General features: G+C 37.5%; 1 protein-coding gene across 8 annotated transcripts; it reads left to right on the forward strand.

Moving 5' to 3' along the window:
• The first annotated feature begins 707 nt into the window (after positions 1-707).
• On the forward strand, positions 708-15457 carry LOC149956261 (uncharacterized). 8 transcript variants are annotated; one of them, XM_090165466.1, is made up of 4 exons: positions 708-742; positions 807-930; positions 3228-3923; positions 8665-10699. In XM_090165466.1, the coding sequence occupies exons 3-4, from the start codon at positions 3287-3289 to the stop codon at positions 9048-9050; spliced, it is 1023 nt and encodes a 340-aa protein (XP_090021592.1). In that variant the 5' UTR covers positions 708-742; positions 807-930; positions 3228-3286; the 3' UTR covers positions 9051-10699. The 8 variants fall into 8 exon arrangements, 6 of the variants coding, with proteins under 6 accessions (XP_090021592.1, XP_090021593.1, XP_090021589.1 ...); XR_016478468.1 differs by lacking the exons at positions 708-742; positions 807-930 and adding exons at positions 1217-1423; positions 6740-6915 and having other exon boundaries at positions 7015-8748; XR_016478467.1 differs by lacking the exons at positions 708-742; positions 807-930 and adding exons at positions 1217-1423; positions 6740-8372 and having other exon boundaries at positions 8665-8728.
• Positions 15458-24006: the final 8549 nt, after the last annotated feature.

Here is a 24006-nt window from a genome sequence, read left to right on the forward strand (position 1 = left end):
TTCGTACAGCTTAATTGTGATAAGTTTTGGTTATTTTCTCCTTATTTGAATTTTTATTGTTTGTCCTGACTAACAAATTGTAATTTTGAAAATAAAAGCTTCTAAATAACTATGGAAAGTAAATTGAACATAAATTATTTTATTATCAATATTCTGTAATTTGAGTAGGAACAAATTTTGATAGTTGAATCTTCTTCAATGACGAAGTTTTTTACTCCGACTATGCATAACTTTGTTGAAAATTAATTCAACTAGCAGCAAAGCGCAAACAGTTAAAGATGACTCAAACTTAAAACTAGTATTATTTATTAAATTAGCATTAAAACAAATTTACATGAGAACGGATTAAATACAATTATAAAAATATATATATTTACATAAAAGATAAGAAAGAGTCTAAATAATTTTTTTTTCCAAGTGGTTGTTCCCTATTTCAATTTAAAAGTGATACAATTTGGAAATTTTTGGTACAATTGTTGTTTTCCGGTAAAATTTTAAATTTTAAGAGCAAAAGTACATTTTTGGTGTTTTGAAAGGCGTTTTGGTACGTTTTAAGATTTAGGAAAATTTCCTTTTGACGGTTCTTTCAAAACATTACTGTGAAACTATGAGAAAAATGACTAACAACTAGCCTTAAATACAGAAAAAAATCCTGCAGCTAAATGAATTCATCACGTTAGCAGACGATTTTTTTTATTTAGTTCATACTCCCTTTCAAAGATGCACTTATCTAAATGAAGAGGTAAATCTAACAATTCCGTAAAGAGTTTTGCGAAAGGTAAAGGCCTAATGGGAATTTTCGTTAGGGAGAGGTACATGTGCTGAAGTTGACGATCATGCTAGCGGGCTGCGTGCCTGGAAGCTTCGTTCTCAATACTTATTGTACGCAAACCTTTTCGTCCGGACTGCAGCTATTGAGCTTAAAATAAGGTGAGCATGAAACTAAGAGCATGGAATCATTTGGAATGTTTAGAATGGGACATTAGCATTAAACCATTTACAATTGTAACCAGATAATTACCACTGTAAAGGGCTCATTTCAGATTGGCACCTTATAGTCGGTCGGATATGGATGGAAAATATAATATCTGGTTGGAAGTAGATTGGTTAGATAATTATTTTTACAAGGGAAATTGTCGATAATGCAGGGGAAATCCGCAGTGCTCAGTTACATGTTACGCAGGACTTGCTTAGCGCTGCTGTTCCGAAGCCACTGAGCGCTGCACGACTTCCGCTGCACTCAGAATTTAAAAGACTTGAAACAAAACTCTCTTTCAGCGTTTTTGAGATACTGGGCTCTTATAATTTTGAATTACATTTTAGTTGAAAAGTATTTTTAATTTATAAGGTTAATTAAATTAAATAATGGCTAGATCTGAAAAAGAGTCCGATTCTGACGAAGACTATAGCCCTTATTTATCTGGTAAGAGTTGATCTGTTTCAAAGAGATATTGAACTATTCCAATAACACTTCTTCATTTTAGATTAAGCCTAAGTGTTAAAATTTAGTACAATGACCTATTAGTCGGCTCGTGTAATATTTTCAACTAATATTTATACTATGATTATATCTCCAAGTTACAACGCGTTGGTTATAGCATTTAAAATAATCCAAATGTTTATTGTAGGATTATATCTACCGAAGCCTTGGCCGATTTCAGTAGTAGCATGTAGCAAGTCAACACTTATAAGTTATATTTTGCGATAACGTAGATCACACGATTGTAACGATAATGTAGGAAAGATTAGTATCGATCCATTCATAATGAGAAACGTGCAGCTGTCCTTTTGAAAAAATTTTCTTTGAATTTTTCCTCCTATGGTTAGTTACGACTAGAAATATCATTTAAAAAAGTATGGTACAAAACGACATCGGTTTATGATAATCTGACGTAAAGCGATTAAGAAATAATGATTTTCCGAACAAAAACTTGACACTCTAAAGCCCTACTCTCTTTGTAAGCTCCAGTCCTGCCAGATTAGTTCAAATCCAAAATGAAATACCTTTGAAAAGTGGTAGTAATTTCGGGGAACGTGATTTAAAGGGCAACAAAAAAGGAAAACTACATGGCAGAACATGCTCAAACTGCAAAAACGTTAAAGGGAATATAACCTCAGGTATTTGGTGTGGAACACCAACGTTTGCAGCTTTGGCTGCTCTAGCCTTTGACTTTAAAAATGTTTGGCGCCACTGTACAGGGAAATTTTAAAAATTGAAGGGGTCTTCCATAAAGATTGCTTTGCAGGTTATATTCCCTTTAAATATGTTGATCAGGATTGTGGTGTTTTTCATTTTATGCCTCTTCTTGATCAATTGATTAAATATCTGAGTGCAGCTGTAATTTAAATTATTTTAATTATATTTAATTACTAATTAAAAACTAAACTTGATTTAATTTGCTCGGAACTCAAATTGCTAGAGAAGTTAAAGAGAACCTGCTTTTGTTCATAAATACATGGAAGTATAATCCTGTATTTCTGGTATAATAGGAGTTTTAAATCAATGATTTTTGAAAATAAATCACTATCAGGCCACTTTACCACGAAGGTCACGTAAAAAGATAATAAGAAATATAATATTAATATCATGAACGTATTAAGGTACCTAAGAATATGGGGTATACGCTTTAGCCTATCGTACCAGTTACTAATTTGCTTTTTTTTATCACGAAACGTAAACATGGATGGCAATCATCTGTGTCAAGAATAATCAAAAGCAAACGATCTTTGGCTACAAGGTATGCGAGGGTGGGGCCTAATAATATCAAATAAAAATAATACAAAAATGTATAGTCGCCATTTTTGACAATTTTTTTCTTTATGAGAAAAAGTACCGGTACACTACCTGGAAAACCTGGAGTTCAGGGAAAGGTTATGGAATTGGAAAACAGTTCTTAAAATCACGTAATTTTAAGAAGATCTAGTAAAAACGTCAGGGAATGATATTTTGGTTTGCAAATGGAAAACGTTTACTAAAATACAATTTAATAAATATAAAAAGTTTGCCATAAAATAAGCCAATTAAAATTTCTGGAAATAGTCAGGGAAAACCCGAAAAAAAACCTGTGGCAACCCGGTACAACAATATAATAGAAATTAGAGCTGGAAAATGCCAAATTATGGTTCATCGGATCTGCGGTTACGTGGTACGGAATGGGGGGAGTTATCTGAAATGGACTTAACCAAGTGATTCTATGACCCTTTAAAGCGTATAATATCCATTACAGGACGAGGCTCAAGCAAACGAAGCCGAGCCTCTAAGTCGACGAACGAAGTGCGAAAGAAAATGTCGGACAACGCCGCGATGACAATGAACCTCGATAATTTATTCAAAGCCAACCATTCTTTAAACGCTAAACCAGTGAACTCTATCAACAACCATCCATTCGAGTACAAGTGTCAGTTTTGTAGTTTCAGTTCGGATCGGCCAAGCTACACCGAGCGCCACATGAAGATGCACGCGGCCAAACCGAGATACACGTGTGACCAGTGCGACTACTACAGTCATTTGCGAGACTCTTTGAAGCGCCATCTACGGACGCATAAACCCCAAAAGTCTTTCAAATGTACCGATTGTAGTTACGCCGGTTATCGCATGTCGGACTTGTGCACTCACTACAGACTGAAGCACTTGGAAAATCAAATATCCAAGAAGGACATTATACAGTGTAAACGTCCGACGTCTCCCGTGATAGACCAGACCGTCTGGCTGAAGACCACCGAAGATGACAGTGACGAGTTCGACGTGAACGCCTTGTGCGAAGTGCAGTTCATGGAGGAAGACTCCTTACTGACTAACGGCACGGCCATGGAAGGCACCACCCACGTCAAACACGAAGTTCAACTTATCAGGGAAGACGACACGCCAAGGTCCATCTGTGACAGCATGGAAGTTGGTACGCAACCGGTGGAACCCAAAGATGGTAAAGTTTTATGTTTAGTAAGCAATTAAGTCTGTGTATTGTGTGTACAAAGTGACAAAGACGAGATCCACAGTTGATCTTAAAGCAAGTGGCGGCTCTATCATGGCCACCTGTATTATGAAGAGGCCCCTGTTATTAGAAATGGCCATGACTCTATCCGATTCATCGAAAAACGCCACTTAACTGTAGAGCGTGGTTTCATCTATTTATGGCAAAGGAAACTAAAATTAAAAATTGCCAAATGATAACGTCGTCAGAGAGCCTTTGTAGAGTATTATAGTTAGATAACTTATACTCTATTTAGTGGACTTTAACTTAAATTATATATCCCGTGTAAAAATATTGTTTATAATTGCTGTAATTTATGTTATTGACCAATTTACATACGATCCAATCAACGCGACGTGTACATGTACCTACAAGTACCGCCTTTTTTATTTCGACGCTAGTGACATCTATTGAAAAAAGAGTTACTAGATGTCGAGTCGACACTTGCTTTAAACCCAATTTAAGTCTGTTTGAATTCCAGTTTTGACCACTAAAATTGAGAGAAACTCAATCAAAACTCATTTGAAACGATAATTTTGCGTAATTAAGAGAATACATAGATTTTCTACATTCTCGAGATTGTATATTGAAGGTGGCGCTACTATCATATTGTCTAGCTTGTGGCACTGACAAATTGTGAGTGAAAACACGGAACCACTTCTTCTGCGTTGAGTTTTCTAGTTCTCACCCCACTGGTTAAAGGGGGTTTCCCTTTAGCTCTTCGGTTTCCCCTTTCCATAAACACTTGTTGAGGTTAACGGTAATAGTGAGTGTAGAGAGCTGTTGGCTCGCGTGGCCTGAGCTTGCCACGACCATCCTACGCATTGTAACCCGGCTACCTGAATTAATGACTTTTAAAGTCGCTCGATATCTTAAGCCTAAGGTGGTGCCTCGGGTATTAGCCTAGCTGATTATTATTGTTATTCGTTTGTCCTGTTAACAAGGGGTCCAATATCAGACCTTTTCTAAAGTTTAATATGTGGGGTGTATGATACGCCCTTAGAATTAATTTCGTTATCGGAATATATATATATTTCTTATGACAATTAATTTAAATACCAAATGAATGAAAATTTTGCATTTTACAAAATATATTTAATAGGAATGGGCCGATATATCGGCCTATTTTTGTAATATTGGCTTAAACGAAGCCGATATTGGCTGATACCGGTATAAGAAAAATATTTTCAGGGAAAACTTAAAAATTAGAAAATTATCTATTTGATTTGTGATAGAAAATGAAAAGAAACATATTCGGATATCAGTGTTCCGGGGTGGTAAATACCACCTGACATTTATTGTGGCAAATTGTGGCAAAAAGTGTTATGGCAAATAATGATTTTTAGTGACAAATTGACATATACTGGCAAATAATAGAAAAAGTAAAAATACCAATAAATGTTTCATATGAAATACCATAGAAACATTTTTAGGCTATTTTTGTAATTATAGTATGCGGGGTTGCCAATAATTGGGCTATTTTGTATATTTTTCGCATAAATATATAAAATGTTTGGCAGATGATTAATGAGAAGATTGAAACATTTAAAAAAAATTAAACCTTTTATTTTGTTCATTGCTATTTGCTAAAAGTTCTAGCAAATAAAGTGTTCTAAGAGTAAAAAAATATTTTTTTCCCTATTTGTCATTAAAAGCCATTATTTGTCACTATATGCCATTTGTCAAATTTGTCATTATTTGTCACTATATGCCATTTGTCAAATTTGTCATTATTTGTCACTATTTACCAGTGACATGGCCTATATTCGAAAAAAGTGACATTTTAGGAACACTGTCGGATATGCTCTTGCAAACTTCTTTTAATGAAAATTAGAATAAAATGGTATGACAGCAGAGAGTGTAAAGATTATGAGAGGCGTCTCTTCCTATTCCCGTAACGTTAAAATTTCGTACAAGATTTTGAGAGCGCGCGCCCATAGGAGAGGTTACGATACTATCCGACACACGATGTCGCTACTGGAAAATTTTTAAATTTTGTAAACATCCGGAAAGTTTTTCATCAGTCATGGCTGTTAAACATAGTTGAATTATGCTAATTTAAAATTAATAAAATTCAATTCCATGAAAAATAAAGAAACGTAAGTACAAGAAAGCGGACTATTTATAATATTTTGATACTAAAAGAATTATTTGTTTGATTAACCAAGGAATTTCATTGGAAATTTTATGAAATGGCCGAGGCTTAACGAGAACAGAGCGTTATAAATTAAAAAATACGAGGAAACATTGAAGTTGGTAAAATTAGATTAATGTTGTATTTTTAACAGTTTCCTATCTAATCTTTTCTGGGTTTTCGTGTATTCATGGTTGAGATCTTGTTTTTTAAGGGAATTATGTATGCAGAATTCTATGAAAAAAGATATCATGTTTTGGTATGCAGTTGCACATGGAGAATCTTCATTAGCTTTAAAATATTTCTTGTCAATTCTTTGAATGATGAATCTCTCCAAACGTCCTTTAATATTTGTCATGTGCGATAAAAGCTTAAAACTGGTGTCAAATACTTAATTCATTTGTCTCCGTTACAAATTTGAAGAAACTATCAGTTGGTACGATGAGGCTGCTGAGCAGCTGATAGAAGAATTCTTTGCTGTTTTGAAAGCTTTAAAGTAAAAGAGCAGATTTGTTGGGTCAACAATTGGATTGTCTTTTTTGAGTTGACTTATGCAAGAAGAGCATTGAAGGTTTGAGTAGCAGCGGTGAATTAGATATCCTGAAATGTAACTAAGAACATTTTGTTTTAGCAGGTTTGGACTTCCAATAGAATTACAAAATTCTAAGTCTTCATCGGAACATTGCCCCTGGCTTTGCGAGACTACAAGATTTTCAAAATTAGAATCCGGTGGTTTCAAGAGATTATTCACAGAGGCCGCCCTGTATGCAGCTCGAAATTGTTGTGGATTGGGATGATCACGGACTCGCGGTTGCCTCCTTTCTGTCTTATAGATCCAAGAAAATTATCTACAAAATCTTGGCTAATCCTGTCCGTTAATAAAAACTTAATTTTGGTTTTATCCTTTAGATCTTCCCAGAGGAGTAGCAAGGCTTGAATTGAAATTACCATTTTCTGAAATTTCCAATGGTGTAGAATCATTAAGACTGAAAATTGTTGGCACAGCGGATGGTGTGAGCCTATTTTTAGTTCTAATATTCATGAAACTGGCATCAATGAAATTATTCGCGCAAATTATATGGTTAACGTGTAAATATTCCGTAGTTTTATTTGTAAGCCCATCATTATTTACATTTTTCAGCCACAAAATAGAACTAAACTTTATATTAAGTTAATATGCCAATAAGCCTATCTAATGAAAATGCGAATTTACCAGTCTTTTTCCTTTGGAAACTTAAAAAAAGATGAACAAGGATTTCTTGTTTTCAATATTTTACAATTTAAAACAAAAGAATATACTCCAGACCCACTAAATTATTTAAAAACCTTGTAAAACTAGCATTAAAAATCTGGAAAGTTTTTGCGTCTCTTTTAAACCTAACATCGAAACGCACGCGCTGTGAGAACGGCGCCACTGGTGGCGCCATCGCTCTTACGGTAGTAGTGGACATTTTTGGGAAAAAAAAGTTAGTACGCTTTTTTGAAAGAGAGACGCCTCTCATAATCTTTACACTCTCTGATGACAGTGTACTGAGCCGTCTTTTACAACGATTTTATCATATACTCTACTGTTATGATAGATAACTTTGTTAATATTGGTCGATATATCGGCTGTACCCATATCGGCGCATCTATGATAAAAAAGAGCTACTTCACCACGTGGAGCCGCCACTTGCTTAAAGATAAAACATGAAACTACGCGGAAATGTTAAGAAAACTACGTTCGAGGGGTAAAAACTCTAATTTATTTAACGGAATAACATTTTAAAAATCCTTTGAAATAAAATATCGAGCGTAAAATATATTATGGTTAAAAATAAAATTAACCCAAAATACCATAAAAAGATTCGTGACATGTAGAAAATGATTAGACGCGGCTGAAGAAGGACCTCGGTCCGAAACGTCCCGAACTTGTAAATAAAAGTATACCATGAAGTAGCAGAACTTTGTTTTAAATTCTTTAATTATTATTTTTTTATCAGGAAACTATGTATGAATACAATTGAAAAGTCTAAGGCAGCGGCTCCCAATTTGTTTTTGCTATGGAACCCTAAATTATCCACCTAATTCTCGCGGAACCTTAACTCATTTTTTTTTACTTATCTTAAAAGACTCTTGACACAAACAAAGATGGCCGCGGTGCGAATTCTCGGAAACCCTGTGACCCTTCCACGGACCCCCAGGGCTACGCGTAACACCTTTTGGTAACCACTGGTCTAAGGATTCATTGCCAGCGTGCTGCAAAAGCAGCTAAGGCTACGTCGAGTGTAAGGTTTTTTAATTAATTCGCTGGCTGCCGTCGTTAAACAGAGTATAAGCTGTCTAACTATAATACTCAACAATGGCTCTCTGGCGACGTTATAATTTGGCTATTTTTAATTTTAGTTTCCATTGCCATAAATAGATGGCACCACGTTCTACAGTAAAGTCGCGTTTTTCGAAGAATCAGGTAGATTCATGGCCATCTCTAATAACAGGCCATGGGGCCTTTTCATAATACAGGTGGCCATGATAGAGCCGCCACTCGCTTTAATTATTTCCCTCCTTATCTTGTTTCAGCAACGGAACTAGTAAAGAAAGAATTTCCAGTAACTGACCATATAAACGTTGCAGATAATGTCGTAACAGAAATAAAAGAAGAAACGTCGGAACAGAACGAAGACGAGGCAGCCACATCGGCAAGTCAGTTTTGTTGCGACCATTGTCATTATTCGACCAACTTCAGAGGAATTTTAATGCGACACAAACGGACTCATCTGAAACAGCAACAAATCAAATTGTACAAGTGTGACAAGCCAAGTTGCGATTACGTCGGGCAAAGTGAAAACAATCTCAAACGCCATTACAGGACCAAACATGACGTCGTTAACGACGAAACGGAAACCAAACCAGGGATCCGAGGTTTGAGCGAGACAAAAAGAATTGGAGTCAAATGTAAATCATAGTCTAACGTGAAACAAGAACAACTGGTTCCGCGTGAAAAAAGTGAACAAATATCCATCCATGAAGAACAAATACTAACAGACACGTTGAAATGTGAAAAGTTGACTTTTACAGAACGCAACAGCACCCATTCGGTTGAAGACATTCACAACTGCGAGAAATGCAATTTCCCTGGCCAATCTAAAGAAATGGTACGTGACGAACATCCGAAACTTGATCCAGATCTGTCGTGTAGTCAAAGTAAAAAATCAAAGGTGATAACTTAATTTAAATATACCCGGCGTGGCTAAAATTTTAAATGTGTACATTTTAATTGGTTGGGCGTATAATATCAATATCATGTACACGGTATTTACGCAAATAAGTTATATTCTATTCAGGCAAGGCTTATAAACTGAGTTTAATAAACCAAAGTTAATATTTTATTCTAATTTCAGTTTAAGAATTTAACTTATGTTTACTAAACGTAGTACAACCCGGTTCTATAAGCCTCGTCGGAAAACGGTATTAAATATTCGCGACCGAAGCGAGTCTAGGTGGCGCAAAAGCGCTACATGTAGCTATACGAGATTGCTCCTATGATCTAACAGCTTCTGGCGTCTGCTACAGACCAATTAAAAATTCATAAGAACGTTTTTTCTTAAACTTATCAAAATATAAGTAAACGATGCAAAAATTATATTAAAATGTAAGAAACATCATTTATAAAGTCAAATTTACGAATAACGATGTAGAAAAACTAATAGTATCTGCTTCAGCCGCTACCTATCTAGGTTTCAATTACGAACCAAAGGGGGCGGAGCGATAGTTTTCGTTCGCAATGGGGAGCAATTATGAATTACCTACGAACTTAAACTATACATATCAATCACATTTAAAACTTAAGTACTAGTTGCCGAAATTATTTATTATTTTAATTAAATATGATAAAAAAATGTTTAGTCATTGTTAAATCTTAAAAAGTGGGTGATAGTACAAACCGAACTCTATGAAACTAAGCAACTGATTCAAAGAATGTATTGATTTACTATCAATGAAAAAAATGTACACTCCGTCCTTAAAAAGTACTTAGAAGTAAATTTCAAAAGAAGTATATTATCGTTACATTTACGACAATTTATAGTTCCTAAAAAATGGAATAAACACGATTGGAATTTTGCGGTTTTTACTATAACCGTGCGTATGGTTTAGCTAGTCATCGCTTCGCCGATTCAATATCTCTACGTGTTAGCTTGGACTAATTTGCATTGAATTAGTGAGCAAATTCTCAAACGCTGATAGTGGCATAATAGCGACTGCCCTGTGCTAAACTATCAAAGAAGATGCCATATGTAAAAATAACGTAAGTCACGCCACCTAATGACTCTTAATGATATTACTATTTCTATTTCAAATAAAAGACGCAAAAAATTTAATATTAACGCGCCATCTTACGGAAATGCTCCATGTGACACCTTCGAGCGCGCGCAAAGTGAGATTCATTTTTTCGCCGGTTGAGGGATAGGAATAAACCTTTTGAATTAATCTAAGATGGCAGGACGACAAATCTTATGTAAAAAGGGAGTAGTTTTATAGATATGTAATGTCTAACAAATTGACACGTTTTTAGTCTGTAATTAAATTAAAAATTTTATTGACCATAAGTACGTAATAACAGTTGTATATAAGAAAATTTCCTTTGTGTGAAATAAAAAGTGAATTTTTATGTTTATGCTTCTCTTCAAATTCTAATTTTAAAAGTTCATTTTCGGTGTTTTTAAACACATTTCGGCCATTTAAAAATTTGGGAAATATTCGTTTTGGTGGTTCTTTCAAAACCGTAAAATTGTGAGAAAAACGACGTTCGAGAAGTTCATAACTAGCCTAGATTTCCGATGATTAACAAAATTTTGGTTTTGTTCAATTTGTAGCCATTTCGTTTCCACTTTACCAAAACTGGACTCACCTGCGGCTCCTAGCCCGAAGGAGCGCTTTTGACCGGGCTACAATGGGTCCTTGCCTAACCAGCACCTCACTGTGGACGTAGCCACCGGGCACTGCCTTCTCTAATACTAGGCCTAGAAATGGTAGCTACGTCGATTTTTTAAATGACATTTTCAAACTGACATGATTTTCGCGCTAGATGTCGCTCTCTTGGGTTTTTTTGGTTTGGGGTAAAAAAGGTTAAACGGCTGCGGCCAATCAGCAGTCTCTGGTGGCTTCACAACAATAAATGTATTTTTTTTTAATGGATTAAAAAACCTGTAGAAGAACCAAGCTTATGTTTAAATAATGTTTTTACTAAATCTATTTCATTATTTGTCCTATAAATTGAATGTTGACATTATTAAAGTGTATTTTCGCTATTACTATTTAAAATTTTCGCGTAGGTTTGAATTTCCCGCACTTTCCCTACCCAAAAAAGCGACCTCTATCGGATATTTCAAAATCGTTACCGCCACCCCATTTTTATTCTTATTTCTAGGCTTAGTATTATAGAAGGCAGTGCACCGGGTTAAGCTTTTTAGGCTAGCGTTGCAGGTTTCAGCGGACTTAGCGGCGAACTAAACCAAAGTTAAGAATTTTCGAGAGTACCAGCCATTTCTCGTCCTCAGGCTAATATTGTTTACGACTCTATGGTGTCTGGGCTCGAGGGCTAGAGTACCTCTTTTTGTGTTCCTCGCCCAGGTTTTTGATCCTCTGGAGTCCGGGACCCTTGGTCACCATCCAATCAGCGGTATGGTGTTCATCGACTTCGGCCGGACCCAGCCAATTACTTGGCTTGCACTTGGGAGCCCGCGCGTCTTTAATTACGTGGATTCTTGTTTCGGATGTAATCATAGCGCATCATTAAAACAATGCGCGCTAAGCTCCTAAATCCGCACGATAATGTCCATCTGTGTCCGCTACAAATCACCGACAGAGAAAGACTTTCATTTCGTTGGCCATTCAACATTGCAGCGGCAGAGAGAGGCTGTTGTTGTAGTTCTCACACACGTGCGACAATTTCTCAAAAATTAATTTGAAAATAATTCACATAAATAACACAATCGTTAGATACAAAATAAAATACACAATGACTAACATAGCAAACGTTACCCTGGCATCCCAAGTTGATAATTAGGGACTATAAATAGGAAAGAGAAACGCGGCATGTCAAAGACAAAGGGGGACAACTTGTTTACATCTTTAAGAGAACGTCACCGAGAGTCCAAGATCCAAAGATTCCAAAGGGTAGCTTTTCGCCATAAACCACCATGGACCTCAAGGCGACAACTGGTCTTCAGACCGTAGCCATTACAAAGAAAAAGTGGATCGACTAACAACAGCTGGTTCACGCAGTCCTACCCAAATGGAGACGGAACTCCCGAAACGGATACATGGGGATAATTTGAAAGAGAAAGAATTTTAATAAATATATTTAAAATCAAGCTAAAATTACTTTTGAGTTTTACGATTTAACTAAAAGTTACTTTAATCTACCATGTTCCCCTAATCTAACATGTGCCTCAAAAATGGTCGTCACAAATTTGATCAAAATATTCCCTTTTTCAAGCGCGGTTTTCGGAAGCTTGCGTATATGGAACCATGGAGGAAGAGAGAGGAGGCTTTATGAATAACCTTTTTACCCCGGGAGCTTGATGCCAACTCCCACAAGGTAGGAGAATGGGGGCTGACAAAAAAGGGGATCAGCATCCGTCAACTCTCACGGCCTGGCTGCGCGTTCTCTAGTTGGCTCCCTCTATTTTTGTTGAAATTGTTGCCCTGTGAAATTACTACCGAGTACGCCTAAACACTAAAAGAGGGCGCCAAATAGGGAACGCGTGAGACGCACGAAAACCGACGGGTGCTGATCCCCTTTTTTGTCAGCCCCCACTCTCCTACCCTGTGGAAGTTGGCATCAAGCTCCCGGGGTAAAAAGGTTATTCATAAAGCCTCCTCTCTCTTCCTCCATGATGGAACCATAGAAATCTTATAACGTAGAATGATTCCGTATAAATACAAAATGGGCCAATTACATTTTCGGAGGTTTCGTCATTATCAGCCAATCACGATTCAAAGAGTGACTACGGCAACGACTCGTTGCCATCTAGTTTGAGTTACTAAAAATAATAATTTGATTTTATATTACGTCACCTTAAGAACCCGCATTTGATTGGCCCACGTCAATCGAGTCACGACGCGCTCACGTGAGCGCGTGCAGGGGGCCGTGATCGAGTTTAATGTAGTTTTTAAACATGGTAGACTGTTTCTTTTATTACTCGTAAAGATTTTTCTCTTATATGCAAACGTTTTGGGTAACTATTGCGTTGTTTGTTGTTACGGCTCCTCGATGTTTCATTTCCACATGTAGAAAACGATTTGCGGTGGACGGTAATGTGTCGTTGTACAGGTAAAAGTTTGGGTTTCCTTAAACCTTGGGGCATTTTGAAATGTTAAAAAACGGCGGGCTTTCAAATTGATGATTTGGTAAAAGTGACTTCAGGAAGTTCAGTGAGCCTGGTGGAACAACAACTCAGGACTATAATTACTGCAATATCCGTTTTTTTTTTTAAATACTATTTAACATTGTAAATATCGGTCTTCGTTGAATACTATCTCTTATGTTGTTTAACAGTGGAATGTTGAATTTAAGCAGAGTGTGAGACATTTATCTTGGCTAAGCTTCTAAGACAAAAAGCATATTATTAAATAGAAGGTAAAGTTTTGAAAAATAAGACAATTATCAGTATGATTGTTGCTGTTTAATGAAATGACTGTCGTCAATTCGTATAAGTGCCATTCGTTAGTGTAATGTATTTTTTTCTGGGATATAATAAGGTTTTTGTTTATAAAAGTTTCTACAAACATAATAATAAATATAATATTACTTACTTTAAATGTGAAATATTCTTTAAATACAAAGGTTAATACTAAGGATCTTCAGTCACTGCTTCTCCCAAAACTGCCATTGACATTGCCTGCTATTTTAAAAGTTAGGCCTATGTCAGGCCTAGGCTTAAATATTTTCAATAAGTTAAGTTAGAAGAAACCACCTATGGACTGTGAGAAGGATTTAAATATTTAAATATTTTCAAAGCGAACCTAAACGAAATATTATATATCTTCCTCACAATGGCATTTAAATATTCCTTATAATAAGTAAATATGAAAACAAAACTAAAAGTTCAAAAAATCTTAACACTTATTAAACGTTGAAGTGGTTCATGTGAAAAACTCCAGCAAAAACCTATGGGAATTCTGCGAGCTTGGATCGGATGGATCCTGTAAAAATCGTCTGAGCTTCTACTATTTTTAACTGCCATGTTATGGCGCTAGCGGCTTGCCGTAGTCACTGAATGGCTGAATTTTTGTATGGTTCTGTGGTCCTTTAAGCTAGAAAAAGAGTAAGAATTTATATAAAAAAAAGCTCCGGTATTAAGTTATGCCCTGACATTTGGACCTACAAAGATACTGGTTTTAAGCAGAAAATTTACAATGTTGGAATTCCAAAAATAAGAACGAGTTTCCCTCAAAAACGTTCAATTACTGCCAGAAGTAAATAAACCGTAGTTATCAGACTGCTATACTCCCCATGTTAGAGGCGTTTTCCTTATGAAGTAACATTTTTACCTCGAATTTGAAGTTTTGTGCGCTCCTAGGCCGAAAAAAAAAAGGTTTTTGTTTTTATGAAACCATTTTTTTATACATAGAAATAGATATACCAACAATTCCCAAATGCAATTTATCACGTCAAAATACTGGGATAGAAATTAGCTTTTATTTGACTCGATTTTCTCATCATTTTCATAAGGAAAACACCCTCCGATTCCGAGCGCTATTTCAATAACTTCGGTTCTTTTACTTCTGGTACTGTAAGAGAACTGCTACCAAAATTAAAAGTGAATTGTAGCAACTAATTTAATGTTTTGGGATTAATAATATTAATCAGCTAGGCTAATACCCAAGGCACCTTCTTATTCCCAAGTCATCTAGCGACTTATAATGCCTTTAAACAGGTGGCCGGGCTACAATGCGTAGGAGGGTGGTGGCAAGCCCTTCATGTCACGCGAACCAACCAGTGGTGTAGTCGGGCCAGGGCGTCGCCCCGGTGCTTTTTTCAAAGGCAGGGCGCCGCCCCGCCTTGGTTTTTCCATTTTGCCAGGGCGCGCCCTGCCTCTTTTTTTCAACTTTCCAGTGCGCGCCTTGCTACTATTTCGTAAATCATTTGTCTCGAATAAAGGGTGTGTGAATTTATTATAAATACCATAACAATTTCAAATAGTTACCTAGGTACGGCCAGCTTCGATCAAGCTAAAAATCGAAGTTGAATGTACATTTATAGGTTTTAGGTTTTATTGTTGCCGTATAATTCAATATACCTTTTTGAAACAGGGCGGCTCCAGTGGGAGCGCAGCATTAAAATGACAAAATAAAATAATATTTACAAGGTAAAATAGCTATTTTTTTTACAAACTTTGAGCTTTAAAATTTATGTTATTTACAATATTTACATTGGTGATTAGGAGAGCGACCGAAGTTTGTTCCTTTTAAATTGCCAGATTTCCAGGATTTTCTGCACCACAGCGAAATCCCACTTTGCACCCTTAAGTCCAAGAATTAGGCTAAGCGTTTTCCCAAAATTACTGGTCCACTTCTGTCTCAGGACCTTCCAACAGTACATGGTACAGGTCTTCGTCGACTAATCCACATAGCTTGCAAAGTGCAGTGCAAAAATTCGGACCTAACAGCTCTACCTGACGTTTGCTGGTAAGGAGAGCCCCAGTACGGGCTTGGAAGACGAGGCCACTTCCCCATGAACCATTGTAGCTGCTTTTTGACTTTATAATGGCACAAGCTTTCCTTTCCACCAACTTGTGTTTTCCAGAGTACTAGCGCCCGTTTCTTTACCTCCTTTTCCACCCATTCCTTATAGGAACTCGCCCGGTCTCTCTTTGATCCCCCACAAAATTGACGGTCAATACGTTCAATGGCACGCGTCCACTCCGTACTCAGTCCACCTGCACGGATATACGTATACATTTTACAAGCTAAACGACTAGGGTGCATAAATTTGAGCCTTCCCAGGTACTTAATCTCGCTACGAGCCTCTCTTGTAGCCATTGTATTCCATCCCATTTCTCCGTCCACAGCAGTATTAGCTGAAAATGGGCCTGCATTCAGTGCTGTTTTGCCCACCAATTTTTCTGATAACTCTAGTATGTTTCTAGTCTTTGCCTAGTAGCATACTACTTCATTGCCATATGTTTGGTTGGAACCGCTACACTCTTCCAGAGTGTGCGGCCTACGGAGTATTTCTTGTAGGAATGTTCTGAGAGATTACGGACCGCCCAACGCCTCTTATTGCTTTTACTAGCCACTGTCTCCTCCATGGTTGTTAGGTAATGGTCATTGCTACTAATAGTAATCCCAAGGTATGTATAACGAGTCACCTGTGGCATACATTTTCCGTTGAGGACATAGGGCTGGGGGTCATTTTTATCCGCGTAAAGGCTCATTGTATTTGATTTCTCCATGCTGAAGACCAAATTTCTATTCCTGGCAAAAACAGAGCATACGTCAAGCAGTCGCTGTAAATCGGAGTACTAGTTTGAGAGCAGTACAATATCATCTGCATAAAACAGGCATGACACAACCAAATCAGACCGGTGGCCAGCGTCCATAAGCACGTGATCCAAATCATCGAAATACACTGAACAGCGTGGCGGACAGCGGACACCCTTGTCGTAGGCCAACGCGGCTCTCAATTTCTTCAGTTTCCGTTCCATTTAGGTGGTAAGTATACCTGCACTCCGTGTACAGCGCCTCAATTTCCGATTTCAGTGTATCCGGAACTGCCTTGGAATTCTGACATTCCCACAATTTGTGACGGTCAACGCTGTCATAAGCTTTCCTTAGATCCAGAAATGCAATTTCCAGCTGGGTAGACATTTTTTTAGTTAGATCAATTCGCTGTGTGATGACGAATAAATGGTCTCCAATCTGTGTGTCCTGACGAAAGCCGCCCTGAGCGTCGCAGAGCACACGGTTGTTCTCCAAAAAAGCAGTGAGGCGACCCTTTAACAGCATAGCATACGCTTTGTAGATTACCGAGGGCACAGCAATGGGGCGATATGAGTCTAGGTTCATTGAATTTTTACCTTTACCTTTATAGATAAGCGATACCCGTGCAGTGAGCCAAGACTGGGGTATGGTTTTACCTCTCTTAATGGTATTTAAGAGGAATCATAGTGTCGATCTTGCACCGGGTCCCAGTGCCTTTAGACACTCCGCATATACGCCATCCATTCCCGCCGCCTTCCCTGTCTTCAAAGTGAACAGAACCATATTTAATTCCTGGATGGAGAAATCATCCTCGGGGGTTGATACGTAGTTGGTGTTACTTGGGGATTCTGTAGTCAGATTGCAACTCTTTAGGGCATTATCAGGCATTGGTACTGATCCTGACAGTAACTCAACCTCTAGCTCTGCAATGTACTCCATGATTCATATAGAGATAGTTTTTTTGGCCCACAATAGTGATCCATTCTTGGCCGTAATCCCCTTGAAAGTCTTTTCCACTGCCCGCCCCTGTTTTTTCAAAGATTTCATGTATATCCAGAACTTTCGCCCTTTGTCTTTGGCAGCTCTCTCAATTTCATTTTCCATTTTGAAGTTGACTATTTTCATTTCCCTTGCTATCACAGCTTTTGCATTTTCCTTAGCGGCTTTATAGGATGTCCAGGGACCTAGAATAACCTCACTTCTATCCTCTTTGACTAGGGACTGTCGATGTGAAAATCTGCCTCTAGTAGTATGCTGTTATGATCACTAGTCACGCTTTTTGAGCCAGCTTCATCAATCTCTATTTTTGTAACAAAATCCTCCAAGCCCTCATTATATAAAATATAAACCACTGTAGTTTGAACTATCGAATTTTGCCAAGTATATCTTTCCTTACAGGTAGGAGATAGATTACCAATTGTCAACCCAAACTCTTCAGCCAACTGCTTCAGTTGACGACCAATTAAATTCTCTGTCCCATACTCTGATATGTGACCATTGAAGTCACCCATTATGCATACATTGTGTACATTCATTACTGCTTCAACAACATCACTACTAAGGCAATCAAAAATATGCGTATTCAACGTCTTACCCGGCCACCTGAATTAAGGCTTCAAAAGTCGCATGATGACTAAGGCCTAAGGTGGTGCCTTGGGTATTAGCCTAGCTGATTATTATTATTATTACCGACTCTCCTGTAGCGCCAACTTCGATTACGTGCGAAATCGAAGTTGGCCGTACCCAGGTAGCGCCCCGGTTCTTTTTTTCTTAGGACTACACCACTGGAACCAACAGCTCCCTACACTTACTATTACCCTTAACCTCTACTATATAACTTAACTGAAACCCCTCCTCTATATGTCAACGGGGTTACGGGGACTCGACCTTTTCATTTATTAATTTTCCATGGTGGATATTTTCGGGCGACCACTTGCGGCGGTGCTGGCCATTACTGCGAAGGATACCCGTCAAAAAGTATTTTTAGCCATATCTCTTCGGCGTGGTCAAAGGTAACCTTGTGGCCACAGGTAGTCCGAGTCCCCTCCACATTATACCCTATCTCACCTTTCTTTTCGCCGAAATGTTACTACTTCTATTCTGCAAACGTTAAAAACACCAACATTATCAGAAGACGTATCGCAGCAAGTTCAGCAACGCTACATTGTTTATGTAATCATGAATACGTGCAATTCATCTTATCATGAATGTGTGCGATTTATTTTATAATGAATGCGTGCGATTTATCTAATCACGAATGCGTGCAATACATTTTATCACGAATGCGTGCAATTCATTTTATCACGAATGCGTGTAATTAATCTTGTCATGAATGTGTGCAATTCATCTTATCATGAATGCGTGCAATTAATCTTATCATGAAAGTGTGCAATTTATCTTATAATGAATGCGTGTAATTCATCTTATCATGATAAATCTATGAATATATCAGGAGAAGGCTCTTGTCGTTGACTTGATCCACAAAACGTTTTCCGAGATTGCACGTTTTAACTGGCGCAGAAAATTACTTGTAAATTCTAAGAAAAATACCTGTACTACTAAAATAAGATATTTTTAATAAATGTATTTGTTGTTAATATTTTTAACTATTTTCATTCAATCGAAAAGATAAGAGTTAAAATTTTAGTAAAAAATATTTACGTTAAGCCTTGCAGTGGCGTAGCAAAGGGGGTGAAAGGGATTGTCTGGGCGGCACTTGGAAATAGGTAGAGGAGAGAGAGACTGTAATCGGGTGTATATTGAGAGGGGTGGAATACTGTGAGACTGCCCTGGGGTCTAGCTACGCCAGTGGAGTTCCCTTACCTAATGAAGTTCCATATCCATAGTTGAAGTTGATGAATTGATGATCGTATAAATTTAAGAGCAGTACGCTCTGTCGAAAAGTCGTTTAATTATGTAATTTCGCTTGCAATGACGAGTTGTACTTTAAATGACATGACCGTTTAACCGTTCAGATTGTAACATCGCTTACAATGATTCCCAGTGCCGTATTTCCGCCTAGGCCAATCTAGGCCGTGGCCTAGGGGCCCATCCTTGGAAGGGGCCCTCCAGTGACCGTAATTACTGTATTTGAAGTCATCAATCTATAATATCATTCGTAATTTATATTGGAGAAATTCCTAGGTAGAAGATTTTGTTTTAAAATTACCAAAATGTCTGCCTCGCACTTTACGGACGCAGCCTTAAATCGCAATGTTGCATAATTATTGCATATTTAGTCGACGATTGTTAAGAGCTTTTATTTAGTAATATAACAGTAGAGCTAGAATTCTACGCTGAATCAGGTAAATTCAGGCACAGCCTAGTTCCAGGGATAAGAGTAAATGCAGCGCGTGAAAAGGGGGCCCAGACTCCTTATCTGCCTAATGGCCCAGGATCTCTAAGTCCGGCCCTGATGAAGTGATGATTCCTACCATCTTATAAAATCACAAAGGAAATCACATCGTCTACACCCTTTCACAGACAACTACAGCTACAAGAAATAAGGTAATGTTACTGAGCTTAAGCAGTGACCGATTGACATTCTAAATATGATATATTAGTTAAATTAAGCGAAAAGAAAATTCTGGCTATTTCAATTCCATTTTAAATTGATTTTGACTCAAAGATTTATTTGGTCCAAGTTTCGCGTTTTAATTTTATTCTTGAAGACTTATTGGCCCGAGTATTTCGTTTTATCATTACTTTTTGGCCCCTTTTTACTATGGACCTTTTCGCGTAATTTAACTGCATTCTACTCCGTAGGTAGTTTTATTAACTTTAAATTATTATGATATATTAGCCTTGCCTAGTAGAGCTGCGCAAACCATATGACCAAGAGAAGACACGTACACGAAGAATCTGGTAAACTGGAAGATATTGCATGTTGATTGTATCTGACATTGAATTGGGAATAATACTGCTAGAATTACAATTAAGATTTCGGTTGCCATGGTTACGCGGGACCTGTTCTGAGAAGACTGTACGAAATTCATCTTTATAATTAGGTGGTAGCGCCATCTATATTTTGTAAAGTTATATGGCCAAAAATAAATAATTATTAGCTAACTCACCGTAACTTGTGTTAAAAAGGATCGTGTTGACAGAATAAAATTATTTTTAAACAACTTCAAAGGTTTATTTGTTACGAGAAATCATACATTTTAATTTCGCGTCAGATTCGCGCAAAAATTCAATTGCCATATAGTGGCCACCACCAGAGACAGATGCCGCCACGGTAGAGCGATATAGTTGATAAAGTTTCCTTATTGAAATAAATTTAGTTGTACCTCTATTTATTCCCAACTCAATGGTATCTGATAAGATACTTCTACCGACGAACCTTTTGAATAATATTTTTTGTTGTGGTACCATAGGTAAATTTAGTTCAGACTGCTAATGAAACTAAATATTTTAAGTTTTCATGGTAGTATACTTCTGATTTTTCATTTATTATTATTTAAATGATATTTAATATTAGGTAATATGATTTTGGCCCGATCAGTGATGGGCACCGCTCCTCTCATGGTTATTATGAGTGAAATTGAGCGGCAAAATGTTTTTTTAAAAGAATGCGAAACGAAAATGAGAGGAGCGCTGATTTCACCGCTGCTCCAAATGCGTGGGCGTGAGCTTATATTAGGATAGAGAGTGCGAGCAGTGAGTGAGCTAAGCGGCTCTTAGACGAAAATGCCCAACACTGGGCTCGATATCGTAATTAGTTTATAATTAATTAGAACCTCGAACACGGGAATGTTTGTTTTATTAACGTAATGAACTAATGAAATAATAAAATAGAAATTCTGACACTGATTTTCGGATTTTAAACTGTATTTCCATATATTTAATCGTGCTATGTAAATTTTTTTAATCCTAAGTATGTAAAACTACATCATTTTCGGATTTCAAATAAAGAGATAAAGTAAACACACCACTTTATTTTTTCATTTAATTACATAGTAGAAGTTTCGTATTTTATAACTTTTTTTCCCAGTTTAAAATTTTAAAAAGTTCTGTATAATATTGAAGGCGTAATCGAAATGCCGGGTGATTGGTTCCGGGAGGGCCGCTGCGAAAATCACAATGAGAGGGATGAGAAGACATATTTTGAAAAAGATCGGGATTTCGTCCATTTTGATGTTCATCGGCACCATGCAGCACGGAGAATCGTAGTATTCGTCAGGCTCAAAAGCGGGCACCTCTCGATTCACGGTAGGTTCTTCTTTCATGCTGCGATGACTGTTTATCGTAGACATAACTTCACATCCTTATAAATGACGAAAATGATTCGCTATTTATTATTATGCTAAAATAACACTTAAATTATAAATTTTAAATTCTTGGATTTCTCGTGGGTCTGGCCCGAGAGGTAATCACTTAGAGGGAGTATAACCCCTTTTGTTGGGTAGGGTGCGCTTAGACTACACCGAGTAACTTCCACAAGCCTTCCTAGCAAGGGGCGGCAAGGAGTTATACACCCTAACTAAACTAAATCTTTGCCGGCCCTCGCTAGGAAGGCTTGTGGAAGCTACTCTGTATAGCCTAAACGCACCCTACCGAACAAGAGGGGTTATACTCCCTTTAAGAAATCAGGTTTACTAATTGTTGGTAACCACAAAAATAATTTAAGAAAGTCAGTGGAATCACCGAAATATGGTGAGAAATCACTGACAATCACATAAAAATTATGTAAAATCAAGAATGTATTGAAGTTACTAAGAATATTTGAGCATAGCATTAACCCCTGGTACCATCCTCACAGCTTTTGTGGAGAAAGATCGTCTGCATTTAAGGCGCATTCAAGGTTATACCATATAGCAAACTTGAATGGGAAAGCAGACGAATTTAAGCTGCAAAGGCTGCGAGGATGGGAATCAGAATCATGTAGTTCAATATTCTTAGTAATTTCAATACATTCTTGGTGAAATCAATTAAAATCACAGAACTTCATTGGAAAAATCAGTAATTAGGTGTTCAAAGGTGTTACAAGTGACTTCCTCCGCGGTCTGGCCTGTTAATGCCGGCCATGACATTAACAATAGAGGTCAAGCAAATATTTGGAAAACAGTATCGTGTGGTGCTTTTCCTCGTGATCTATGACGGCTGTTGTAAGATGTGTACCTACGACGCTACGCGCAATATTACAATTTGAGATAATTTCGAAAAAATAGCATCTGTTAGAACACCTTTTTCCACACAATCCCCAAGATCACGTACCGAGTAGCCGCCACCGACGCTGAATCTTACATAAATGATAACTCTTCAACAATTAGGTCTAGAAGGGTCAATGATATGTTAATTTATTGGGCAGAACATCTTGATAGCTCAATCTTAATTTTTGAGACAGGGTGCCCAGAATTTGAATAGAGCCGATTTCTGTGATTTTGGCATTCTTCTACTGTACTCTTCGACCGATGGCGTAAATGATGTATCAATCGATAGAAAATACCTCCACCTTTGTGCAATTTAAATCAACTTCTGCGATTCCAGCCCAAAACTCGAGCAATGTCCATTTTTTTTTCGTACATGGCCTATTTTTTGATTTATCATATTAATAACGTTTCCCGCGTATTGAAGCTTGGGAGGTACTTTCCCGTAGGCGGCTAAAGTCTGAAATCGGATAGGTTTAATAGTCGAGAAATAAAACAGAGCGGAAACGGATGGAAATTGACGAGAATAATAGTCGAGAAATAAAACAGAGCGGAAACGGATGGAAATTGACGGGAATAATAGTCGAGAAATAAAACAGAGCGGAAACGGATGGAAATTGACGGGAATAATAGTCGAGAAATAAAACAGAGCGGAAATGGATGGAAATTGACGGGAATAATAGTCGAGAAATAAAACAGAGCGGAAACGGATGGAAATTGACGGGAATAATAGTCGATAAATAAAACAGAGCGGAAATGGATGGAAATTGACGGGAATAATAGTCGAGAAATAAAACAGAGCGGAAACGGATGGAAATTTACGGGAATAATAGTCGAGAAATAAAACAAAGCGGAAACGGATGGACATCCTACATGGGATAACGAAACGGAACCATATCAGACGGAAAGGTTAATTACGAAATGAAACGGAACAAAATCGGGTAAAAAAGTTAATTAACAAATAAAACGGAACGGAAACTGATATAAATACCACGTCGGGAAATATAACGGAGAGGAAACGGAATGTTATTTTTGTTATCCTGCAGCTCTCTAGTTCGCGTGGCATGATGGCAGTACCGGATTTACTGAAGGTGCCCCCTAGGCAGATTTTGTTGGGGGCCTATGTAAGGAAAGCGTAAAAACGCAAGACTCCCGTGTCCCGAAGAAAAATCCGTTGATTTCATGGGAGCCTTCTGTTGGTGGTGGCCCGTCTTCCAGTGCTTAGTAGGCCTAGTCCTTAATTTGGCACAGCATGAAGTGCTTACCGCCCACCTCCTACGCTGTT

Source organism: Leiobunum rupestre, chromosome 2 (assembly GCF_980474605.1).
Source record: "Leiobunum rupestre chromosome 2, qqLeiRupe1.1.hap1, whole genome shotgun sequence".
Taxonomy (NCBI): Eukaryota; Metazoa; Arthropoda; class Arachnida; order Opiliones; family Sclerosomatidae; genus Leiobunum; species Leiobunum rupestre.

Excerpts from the sequence above, each read along its gene's own strand:
- LOC149956261 (XM_090165463.1), top strand. The coding sequence starts at position 1,366 with ATGGCTAGATCTGAAAAAGAGTCCGATTCTGACGAAGACTATAGCCCT. Across the intron at positions 1,424-3,227 it reads CTATAGCCCTTATTTATCTG|GACGAGGCTCAAGCAAACGA; the intron begins GTAAGAGTTGAT and ends TATCCATTACAG. Across the intron at positions 3,924-8,664 it reads ACCGGTGGAACCCAAAGATG|CAACGGAACTAGTAAAGAAA; the intron begins GTAAAGTTTTAT and ends ATCTTGTTTCAG.